This window comes from Convolutriloba macropyga, chromosome 11 (genome assembly GCF_964194025.1).
Source record: "Convolutriloba macropyga chromosome 11, txConMacr16.3, whole genome shotgun sequence".
Lineage (NCBI taxonomy): Eukaryota > Metazoa > Xenacoelomorpha > Acoela > Convolutidae > Convolutriloba > Convolutriloba macropyga.
In genome coordinates this window covers 41,388,605-41,400,654 of record NC_134478.1, presented here as the reverse complement: position 1 = coordinate 41,400,654, position 12,050 = coordinate 41,388,605, and the positions used below count along the sequence as shown (strand labels likewise).

Sequence of the window (12,050 nt, the reverse complement as noted above, 5' to 3'; positions counted from 1 at the left end):
TTAGTTTTGAGCTCACAGGCTGAAGATCCAGACCGAAAATCGGCATGTCTTGTCCAGTCCATCCCAGACGCAACTTGCCTATATCCAAACTTTTGTTCAGCCTTCAAAAATTTTTGTGCGTTCAAAGGTGCCTATGTGACTCGTGCGTTCCAAACAGTTTTAGTGAGTTCAAGAATCGAAATTTTTTGGCGTTCATGTAAAGATTATCGTGCGTTAGAATTTCCTATATCCAGACTTTTGTGCTTTAATTCCGAACCATTTTCATGGGCTACAAATGGAAGGTTTTGAACTTTGTGGCCACTAGCACAGATTTTTCCAGCGTTCATCACCAGGCAATTTCTAATTTTGCGACAAGAAACTGAGACTACGCTCAACAAATTCTGTTAGGGGGTCTAAGCAGGTGCAACTACTGTGAAAATGGACCAGTACTGGATTCGAACCAGCATCTCTTACCTGCAAGCCTCCTTCTTGCATGCCCATTTACACCAACTGGTCTTAAAGTTTTGAACTTGGACATCTCCTATAAACCGTTCTCACGTTCTTGCTTGTTCCTCAAGGCTTCATTTATCTAGAAAAGTATACTTTGAAGAGGCAGAGCTTCCGGTCAAACTATGTCGAGCTTAACTTATGCAAAATTTACACCAGTTTACTCTCTCGCAATTTTCTAGCACGGGATATTACTTTCGAGGTACGCGTTTTTACTGATTTCAAGTTAGCATGTTGCATCCCTGAACACAGTTAGTTCCAAAGTAAAATCGGGCTTACAAATTTTTTTTCATTTCCGTTATTTAAACTGGGTTTCTGTTTCGGGCAGTAGCTAAAAATTTCCCTTCAAATATGGCTTATATTTCTTATATCACCCGAATCCGGAAAGCAAATTATTATTGTGTTTTAAAATGTCTTATCAGCGCAGCGGACTCGAGTTTTGCATGCGATTAAATATGAGCCTGACAATTAATAAGAAGGTATGCTTGACTCTTTAGGATAAAATCTGTCTCGTACGAAAAAAGGGGTCTTTCTTATTATAAAAACCCCTCTCTCTGCCCATTTTAGTGGTCATCTAACATATACCCCCATTAGAATGTCATTTTTTCACTAGGGGAGCATAATTTTGTGAAGGTTGTAATGGGAACGACGCAAGTGATGATTTGGCTTCCTCATATAAATCCGATTATATATTTCAATTCGGACAGTTCTCATAAAACCGAAAAAACGTAATTGCGAGAAAAATGGGATTGAAACCAATGAAATTTTATCTAGCGTAAAGAAGTTTGTTTCACTGTGTGTCCGCATGTTTGAGCATATTTTGAACATAACACTTGCTACTTTTGCGATATACAAATGAACTGGTTGGTTGATGTCACAAATTGAATTGATTGGTTACTAGCAGCACCATGCCTGAAAAGGTGAAGTATTTCAAAATCATTTCAGAGGCCACTGAGGCCAAACCCCAACACTTAATTTAGAAACCTGTAGTCGCCATAATACGTGGCTTAATTCTTTTAACAATAATTCTGCATTGATAAACAGAATACAAAAACTTTACCATGAAAGTTTTTCATACCGCTAATAATAAATGCAGCTTTTCAAAATGCATGTCTCTAATAGAAAAAAGTAAAATTATGAGTAACTTGAGGTCTGTATTTGATCAGCTTAAATGATAACATCAAATGCAGAAAAACCTGACCATAAAACGTATGAAAATTGAAGAAGAATTTTTGGTCACATTTCATTCCAGTTTTGATCACAACAAGGAGGCTCGTCAATGTGCGTTCGCATATGATGTTCCGACCCGCGCTCATCTACATTTTTGAATTAACTGTCTTTTGACTTACATTTTTGACAAAGCGGTAATCAAAAGTAGATATTTGAGCTCAAAAAAACAGTTACACAACCAAACTAATAATAGAAATAAATAATGCCATGCCTCATTACAACGAGATCTGCATTGAAAAGACAACGAGAAAAAAAACAACAACTACAAAAAAAGCAAAAACAAAAGTTTCACGTCAAAAATTAAATATCTAATTTTAAAAGCAACTAGTAACAACGTCAGATTACAATTAGAAAAAACCCTAACTACACGAATTTAGTTTTTCCTAACTGCACAGCAGACGGGATTTATCCTTACTGAGACTAGGTAACAATTCGACAAAAAAAATGAGGCGAAATTCAAAAATCAATCATCATTTTTTAAACCGAATAATTTCAAGTCTTAAAAATCATTAGCTTTTAACAAACTTTAAACGTTGTTAAAAGCAACTAGTAACAACGTCAGATTACAATTAGAAAAAACCCTAACTACACGAATTTAGTTTTTCCTAACTACACAGCAGACGGGATTTATCCTTACTGAGACTAGGTAACAATTCTACAAAAAAATTGAGGCGAAATTCAAAAATCCATCATCATTTTTTAAACCGAATAATTTCAAGTCTTAAAAATCATTAGCTTTTAACAAATTAATTCTCAATAAATTTACTAAAGAGTCATAATGAAACCAATAAGACCTGTTTTTGGTCAGACTAAGCCATAGGAACCGACTATAGATGCAGAAAAATTACAAACATTGCGAAAACACAAATTAGTGATGCCATTAAAATCCTTAGCTATTATCTGAATATTATGTATTTTTATTTCAATTTCTAATTATACTAATTCAGCTAAATCCAAACTGAACGAATAAATAAGTTCAATTGGGCCATATTTGAAAATCAATAGGAACTGTTATTACGCGATTGTGCTAAAGGAAGAGAAAAAGAAACACAAATACAGCACTCACATAACTTTTTATGAAAACACATTGTCCAACATACAAAAAATTAGTTACGTCATAATACCAGAAAAAATGTTAGATTTTAAAATACATGGGACCTCTCAATGATGAAAATACCTTACAAGTTAACGGAAACAACAAAAAACTGAAAAAATTGAAAATTCCTTAAAATCTCAAAAATGTATAATTTTATAAACTTGAAGACTAACCGCTATAAATTGTCTTCTTCGGGTAAAAAAATTCAATCAATCCTCACTTACAAGCTTATGAGACCGGTCAGCATTTTAACGGCTGCCTAAAAATATTAAAAAAAAAACAGGCTAATACAGCAAATTCAAAAAAAGTTGAGCGAGGAGAGTGTCGAAGCCATTAAAAAATGAACTTTTCAGTTCAAACTTTTCCAATTTCTAACAGAAATGGAATTCTTCGTATTAACAATTTGACTACAATAAATCAACAAACATGAACAAACACATTAAAACAAGGAATTTTTTTGAGAAGAACCGTAGTATCAACGCCATTAAATTCAATAGCGTTCAACGAGAGCTAATAAATACGCTAAATTATGCCTCGGTGGTAAAACAAAAAGAAGGGATTTTTGGCATTCATAACTCATCTAAAAGATATTACAAATAGTCATTGACTTTAAAAACAACAAAAAACACTCAGGCAAAGTCCAAAAAATTGGTGGAAAAGTGCGCGAGCCCTTTAAACCATAAGCTTTTCTGTGAAAGTTTTTTGTATGATCCATTGAACGTCGTCATCTCTAAGCCAATGAAACTATCAATATAAGGATAATGTGCAAAGATTACAAAACGAACTATAATTAAGAAAAAGAGATACGAAAATTTAAAAAAAATTTATGAAAACTCCTGCAACGAAGTCATAACACCAAGAGTTAGAATATAAAACTTTTAACTAAATTATTTTGGTTGGAAACAAAGAAAAGGGCCAGTCATTACTGAGACTGACTTACAGTTCACGAACTAAGGTTTAAGATTGTTTAATGTTAAAAAAAATTTCTTGGAAAATCATTTTCAAAGTCTTAACAGACTTAAATCCAATAGCTTTCAACGGAAGCTAATAAATAAGCTCAGTTGTCTCTTGCTTGGACAACAAGGATATTTCTCATGCAAAGGTAACCGATAAGACATCACAATAATTCTTATGACTACGGAAACAACAACAAATAGAGGCAAAAACAAATAACTCAGTGGAAAAGTGCGCGAAGAAAGTGTCGAAGTCATTTAAACGATAAGCTTTTCTCTGAAAACTTTGTCCAAGATCCATTGAAAGAACTCTCTAAGCCAATGGGAGATTTTAATATCAGGAGATTAAGATAAGATTTCAAGAGGGACCAATTAAACGAGAAAATCTATTTTTTTTTAAATTTCGAAATTTTGTATCATTGAAGTCACATAACAAATATTAAGAAGATAAAACCACTAACCAGATTAATTTTGGTTGCAGTGGAAAGTAAGGTGGTTGTGTCATTACTGAGGCTGACTTACAATTCACGAAAATAATTTATGATCGATTAATGTTAAAAAAAATTATCGAAAAACCATTTTTAAAGTCTTAACAGCCATTAGCTGTCCTCTCAAAGCTCTAGATAGGTTCTCTTAATGCTCATCATGAAACCTATTGCACTTTTAGGCAACGAGTTTATGCCATAAGACTCCAAAAAATCAGTAAAACCACAAAAAAATCAAAAATTCTTTTAAAATTCAGAGTCGTAGCCAAAAAAAGTACGAAAGATTCTTTGAAATGGGCGTCATTAGACTGTGAATCAGGTTTGTCATCAACGGAACCCCGGGATGAGAAGTGACTAGTCTCTATGTGACGTAAGAAAACAAAAAGAAATACGATTTTATATTTTAAAAAGCTCTCAAATAGAATTCGATAATTTTTTTGATAGTAAACTTCCCTATGAGACCAGAACTAGTCTTTTTTATCACATTTCGTCTATTAGGAACTCAACATTGATTCTTTTTGGGGCGTGAAATGTAATTTTGAATCAAAATTTTTAAAAAAAATTATCTTAGCTTGAAGAATTACACTAAATTACACATAAATTACACTAAAAGTGAACAAAATATCACATGTTCACACAAAGTTTCAATCCTCGATAACTCCTCGAAAAAAGGAAATTCAAAAAAATCTTTTTTATTTCGAATTCTGCGCTGGACGAGCTTTTTTATGATAACACTCACAGTTCTCTACGATGAATATATCGATCGGCCAAAATTGACTGAACAAAAAAAAACCATTTGAGTATATAGTTCCGCCCCCCCCCCCCCCACAAGTGGGGTCGGACCAAAAAGGTTTGAACTTTGGTCTCTCAGTTGGAGATGCAGTTGAAGATATTTAGTCCAAAACTTTTCACCCTCTTTGCAATAAAAATGGTTCCAGCAAATGAAGAAAAGGGTTGTTGCCTAGAGATCATAACTTAAAATATTTCATAAGATAGATCATATCTCAAGCGATCTTAGGAGAGAGAATATCTTAAAAGGTTTTATGCGGTAGCTCATATGTTAAAAGATCTTATAAAAAGAGAGAATGAATATCTTACAAGATCATATAAAAGGATAGAATCTTATAAGCGCTCATAAGGCAAACCGAAACTTATGGGGTAAGATTCGCGTAGATGGCTTGGATCACCTACACGATTTTGTTGACTTGTTACACGCAAGTTGTTTAAAGATTTATCAGATTCTTTGATGTTCTGTCATTTTGTCCGCGAGTGATGTAGATGAATGTGGAGATACTTTCGAAATAAAGTTGTCAACTTCTTGATATTAAAAGTGTTTGTCTATTCGAGAATTATCTTTTTTATTTGCCGATTTGTCCAGCAAGTGACATTTGATAAAGTTTTCCCTGAAGTGTCACAGAATTTCAAGAACTTTATCAATTATTACCCAAAGTTCAGTTTAAAACAGTTAATAAAGACAATCTGACTATAATGTGATATACGTAACAATTCATTTGAGTTCAACTTTGACTGGCAATCTTCCATTTTTCTCGAAATTTATACATAAAAATTCAAAAGATAGAAGCCAAAAAATAGAAATAAGGTTTGAAATATTTTTCCTTTACAAAAATTTATTTTAAATTTTTTGACCTGATTGAATTAAACGCCTATCTAAAAAATTTGTCTTCAAAAATGACCAAAAACGATCAAAAGCGCAACTTTATTTCGTGCTCTATTCTTGCCACCGACGAAAACTTCCCCACTATTGATTATTCACCAAATGACGTCACAGAAACTAGTCTGAAAGCAGAATTACTCAGCGACGATTCTGCAGTCCTCTCATTTCACAACTTGACCTATTCGGTATCACGTGGTCCGCCTTGCAACCGGAAGGTCAAGAACATTCTAGAAGGAGTGAGTGGGGTTTTCCAACCGGGTTTGAATGTGCTCATGGGTCCCTCTGGAGCTGGAAAAACCAGTCTTTTGGATGTTCTGGCTCGAAGACGGGGACTGGGTGGCGTGAAGGGCGATATTTTACTCAATGGGCGCAAACTTCCAAAGAACTTCAACTTTTTATCAGGGTTAGAAGCATTAAGCGTCCATGATGTCTTAACTAAAACAACAGTTGAAAGAGCGGAGATAAAAACTGACTTGTAAAAAAACTGGCTGATTTATTAATTTGCCTAAGAACGATGTCTAAAAACTGATTTTTAGCACTAGTCGTTTTTTGTTGTCGGACACAGCATTTGTGAAAATAAATCTTTGTCAATAATTTTTGAAGAAAGTAAATTTTGATAAATAACAATTCGTCAGCATTTCGGTCCGACAAGGGGTACATTTAGACGTTTTTCACGGTGAATTTTTTATGGTTCTATGACCACTGAAACGGTGATAACAATTGAACCAAATTTTAAACATAACCATCGTGGTGCTCATAATTACGTAGAATTGATCAGAAAAATTATTAAATGGTTTGAGAAATTAAATGGTTCGTTTCTATCTGGTAAAAACAATGACATTCAAATTCAGAAAACTGAGAATATCATATTGCATTTTAAGCAGATAAGATTAGGAATACCTATTCCCTTTTAACATAAATCTGTTAAATTAGTTACGTTTTGTGAAAAAGATGATTGTAACAACTTTTGAATAGTTCAGAACAATTTGTTGCAAAATCCCAAAAGAAGCAACCATTAAATGACTTTTTCCATTTTTTTCATACTTTGGTTTTTATCTCCCCTATAACATCAATGCGATGAACACCATGGTTTTGGGCCCGGGGAGAGTTTTCTTAGATAACTCTTTGGATGAAAGAAAATCGATTTTAGTTTTTGTTTGTATTTTTGAAGATATTTCAATGAATATGAAATGTATAAAATTTGGAGGGAAAAGTTGATTGATATACTTAAAAGATATACTAGTTGATTGATATACTACTAAAAGCGCTTTACATCATTCCATCGACCTATGGCTTGACAAAACAACAATCACCATGGCTAAAGCGTTACTGTCTCTACAAATTGTGAAGTTTGACCGACAAAAATGCAGCCAAAGGCATCTTTTAGGGCATCAAATTATTCCAATTTGAAAAGTTGGTGATTATTTACATTTTTCTGTTATGCGTACCAACAAAAGAGAAACAATAAATTGAACAAAAGAATAAAAATGGAAAAATTTTCAATGACGCAAAACCAAAAAGGCATCAAGGAGCCATTGTGACTTCAAAACTGTAAAGAAAACCTAATTGTGTTGTTCGCAACAGAAAGATTAGGATTGTGTTCTTTTAATCCGTGATGTTTGCGAATGTTTATGCTTTAGTCTGCGATATTATTGAACTTTGATTTTTCTTAACACACCCTGGCTTGCGTAAACTTTAACTCTACGTCATCTTAAAGGTTGAGGCATCACCAACTTAACAAAAACATTAAGTTCAATCTGATTTTGCTTGAATTATGCAGTGTAAAAGCTGCAAGCGTATATTGGTTATATCTGAAATCTCTCTAATCTGGTTATATCTGACATCTCTACAAAATGTGGTCAACTTCAATTGAATAGCTGTGGTTTTATTGCTGCCTTTTGCCGAATTCGGAGCATAATCAAAATTTTATTTTTGGAGAATTCTTAAACCTTTCCATGACTTTTTATATCATAGAATTCAAAAAAAGTGAATCGTATTAGGTCGCTGTCCATATTCAAGATCTGCTTCCGTTTTATGTCGAATTATTGTCTAGATTGGTGTAATGATTTTAGTCCCGCTGATATAGCAAAATTAGAAAAATGTTTCAATGCGGAAATTTGTTTCAAAGTGCTACCAAAGTGGAGACAAAAATTGGTGCTCAAACAGATTTTTGGATTTTGAGAGAAAAAAATTGTTCACGCGCAGCAATTTGTTCCCTATGTTTGCTGTTTTTCGTTGACTTTCAGCTTGATAGATTTTCAAAAAAAGGATGCGTGTGTTCTAAAAGTGCATTTGCATTGTTGCTGTTATTAAAAGCCCACAAAAGGAGAATAATATTTTTAAAATTTAGATACTACCTGTTTCCGAGAAGTTTTATTAATTTTCATTTTGCTTAGTTATGTAATTTTTTTCTTGCTCTGTTTATGAGCGGTTTTTTTTTGCTCTCCATCGGGGCCAAAATTAAATTTATTTGAAGATTTTACGTCAAATCTATCCGTTTCAACAACATTAACAACATTGACACTACTTGTATTCAAAAAGTATAAGTGATTTTACCAATTGTTGCACTTTTTTGTTGTTCGGTGTCGCACTCTCACTCATTATAGGTATATTCATGTTACTGATGTGTCATATTGCAAAATACTGAATATTTTAAATTTTTTTGCTCAAGGGTATTAGCGACTTTGATATGATTTGTTATAAAAAGTTTGAGTGAATTCTTTGAAGTCGCCCCTTTTCTAAATCTTACTCTGCCGTTCACTCTAGATTTATTAAAAACTTGTCTCCGTGACACCCTAATTAATCAAATTGTTTCTGTTCATGATGACTATGATACCACATCTACTCAAAATTTTTGAACGATATTTTAGTTGTAATCTATGTTCTCTCTCATAGTATCACTAAGTCTCACTGGCTATCTATATGGTAAATTTTTAATCTTTTTATTACTTTTTAAGATCCTAACTTTAGATTTCTAAAATTTTGTTGGTAGTTCCTTTTGTCGTTCTGTCACTTAGTATCGTTCATGACTATTCGCATTTGCTCGCTAATGAGCCACAATTGTCTTTATTCATTTGTTTCGAATAATTTTGATGGTTTCCAGCGCTTGTTGTTATCATGTTCATTAACTGTTTTTTACAAAGCTCATATACGCTTTTTAATGATAATTGAGTGATAGCTGTTAACAATTGCTTTTTTAAAACTTTGACGCGACTTAGAATTTCAAAGACATTAGTAAGAATTGACTTCTGCCAAAAGTCGTGTGTTGTCTTTTTACTATCTCTTCGATTTTCTACAAAATTTGCTGTCTAAAGACACATAGTGTGGGGGTTCTTCTCAAGATGTCGCTATGCGAACTATCAAAAACTGTTACTATGAAAAGCTGTTCTTCCAGGTAGTTATTTACTGGTAGTTTTTTCAAGTCTATGAATTGTTACTCAGGGCTTTTCATGCTATGTTTTTTTTTCGTTCTAGCTATGTGGCGCAAGATGACGTCATCACAGATTGTCTTACAGTTGAAGAAAATCTAATGTTTGCGGCCAATCTGAAATTACACACATCGTCCACTTCTACTAAGGAGAGAGCTGTGCATCAATTGATACAAGAACTGGGTCTGGTGAAATGCCAGTATACTCTGATCGGAGGTTTCTTTGCAAAGGGGGTTTCGGGTGGGGAGAGGAAACGATGTTGTATTGGAATGGAGTTGATCACACAGCCTAGAGTCATATTTTTAGGTTAGAAATTGTGTGACCACAACTTTATCGATGAACTTTATCAGCTGTTCGCTCGCGGGGGCAGACGTACCTTAGCAATTAGCAGGTGCTCTGTAATCCTCAATAGCGATACTTTATGTTTATTAGTTTGTTGTGTAAGAGATGGATTATTTTAGAATTTGCCGAATACTAAAAACGCCCGCTATTGCATTATTTTTATGAAGCTTCAGCAAATTGTTATGAATTGTAATTCTCAAGTATTTTTTAAAAAAGTTAATGGGTAGAAGTCTCATTTTTAAGAGCATTATTGGAAGGTAAGCAAGATTTCAGATAATTACTTCATGTTTCAAAAACAAAGATTTTTTTATTTTTCTCGCTAAATTTCATGCAAAGCAGCCTATTTTCGCCTATTCGAGATAAAGGCTGAAAATTTCGAAAAAAAGGCAAAATTGTTTTTCATTCATTAATCTTGAGGCAGACGTTTTCATTTATGTTTCTCTTAAATTTTGATCATTTAAATGCTTTTTGGTCAGAAAATTGTCAGATTCTCTTTTGTCACCTCGAAGATGAATTTGTTTGTGAAACTGTTACGAATAATATCAGATGTCATCAATAATACCTACTTTTTTAGACGAACCAACAACGGGCCTGGACTCCACAACCGCATTCAGTGTTATCAATCTGCTAAAATCCCTCTCAATTAGCCGAAACACAACTTTCATCTTCACAATCCACCAACCGAAATACTCAATCTACAAACTATTCGACACTTTGCACCTTCTGTCATTCGGAGGCAAAACTGCCTACCACGGCCACGCACAAAAGGCCCAGGAATATTTTGAAAATTTGGGTTTTGAATGCGAAGAGTATTGCAACCCTGCCGAGTTCTTCCTTGACGTCATAATTCAGTCACACGAAAGAATTTCCTTTCGCGAGGAAATCGAGAAATCCAACAGCACGTGTGAAATTTTGGTCGAGGAAGGTTTTCGGATGACTGATAAAACAGAAAATGCTCAAAATACAATCACAAAGAGCGTTCCAAAGCTTTTTCTCGAATCAATTGAGAACAAAGATTTGATATCAACGTGTGAAGAAATTAAACGTTGCGCTTCAGGTTTGGGCAAAAAACGGCGTGATGATAACGAGAACCGAACCTACGCTCAAAATTGGTTCAAACAAGTCGGCTATGTCACAAAACGCAATTTTCGCAACATTTTAGCTTTTCCTCCCGTTGTTGTAGCGCCCACTATTTTAAGCCTCGCATTTTCCGCTCTATTGGGCTTTATTCTCAAAAATTGGGACTATGATATTAAAGGGTACCAGAACTTAAACGGAGTTATATTTTTCCTAACCCTGCAATATTTATTCCAGAATATTCCGTGTATCCAGGCTATTTTAGCTGGGCGAGAGGTTTTTATAACGGAGTCCAAAAATGGTTATTACAGAGTTTCGGCTTATTTTGTGGCCAAATTTCTGGGCGAATTACTACCCATGCGCGGAATTCCTGTTACTGTGCTAATAATAGCAATTTATTTCTTCATGAAGCTTGAACAAGATATGCTAACATTTTGGATGTTTTTCTTAGCCTCGCATCTGACTAGTTTCGCGTCAATGGGGTTGGTTTTGTTCATAAGTGTCGCGGCCGGGAACTTTGGCAAAGCAATTTCAATAGTACCCTTGATAACCCTGCTTATGGTTCTATTCGCGGGGGTATTTTCGAATGTGACTACTTTGCCAGAGCCTTTAAAAATAGTGAAATACGGAAGTTTAGTTTGGTACTCCATGTCGCTTCTCACAGTCAATCAATTCAAAGATGTTTCTTTTTGTGGAACCCGATCGCTGGTCGTGAATGGAACGATCATTGAACCCTACCTGTGTGAAAGTGGAAAAGATCTCTTGGACAGATTTGGCGCTGGGTACTCGACGGAAGAAATTATTTTCAATTTTTGTGGGCTTGTTGGGTTCTGTGCTGTGTTTTACCCACTGACTTACTTGGTAATGAGGAAAAATGTCAGCACTATGTAAGCAAAACAACAAACGTTCAGATAATAATTCGTAAATAATTTGATGATTCTGAGCTTTAATGATTCAATAGCCATAATTATGCATTAACAAGGGGTTGAAAAAATCCTGATAATCGTCTTCGGTGATTTCTAGGAAGTACCCCCCCCCCCCCCTCCGGTGGATTATGACCGCCTGGTATACTGATATTTATGCACTCTTATAATGGTATAAAAATGTGATTAGGTTTCTTGTTCAATTTGTTATCAGCAACTGCTTGTAATTAAAACTAAAGGATTCAAAATGCACATTCAAGACGTTATCAGATAGAACCAGTTGAAAAACTTGTTTTTCTCTGCTTCCGTCAAAAGTTTACCTAAAATTCTTATTTGCTTTGCAATTGTTAATGCT

At 34.3% G+C, this 12,050-nt stretch overlaps 1 protein-coding gene across 1 annotated transcript; it reads left to right on the top strand.

The window, feature by feature from the left end:
* Window positions 1-5,733: 5,733 nt before the first annotated feature.
* On the top strand, window positions 5,734-11,721 carry LOC142350026 (broad substrate specificity ATP-binding cassette transporter ABCG2-like). The gene is made up of 3 exons (XM_075401930.1): window positions 5,734-6,328; window positions 9,400-9,659; window positions 10,270-11,721. Exons 1-3 carry the CDS (start codon window positions 5,940-5,942, stop codon window positions 11,661-11,663), a joined length of 2,043 nt encoding a protein of 680 aa, XP_075258045.1. The 5' UTR covers window positions 5,734-5,939; the 3' UTR covers window positions 11,664-11,721.
* The last annotated feature ends 329 nt before the right edge of the window (window positions 11,722-12,050 follow it).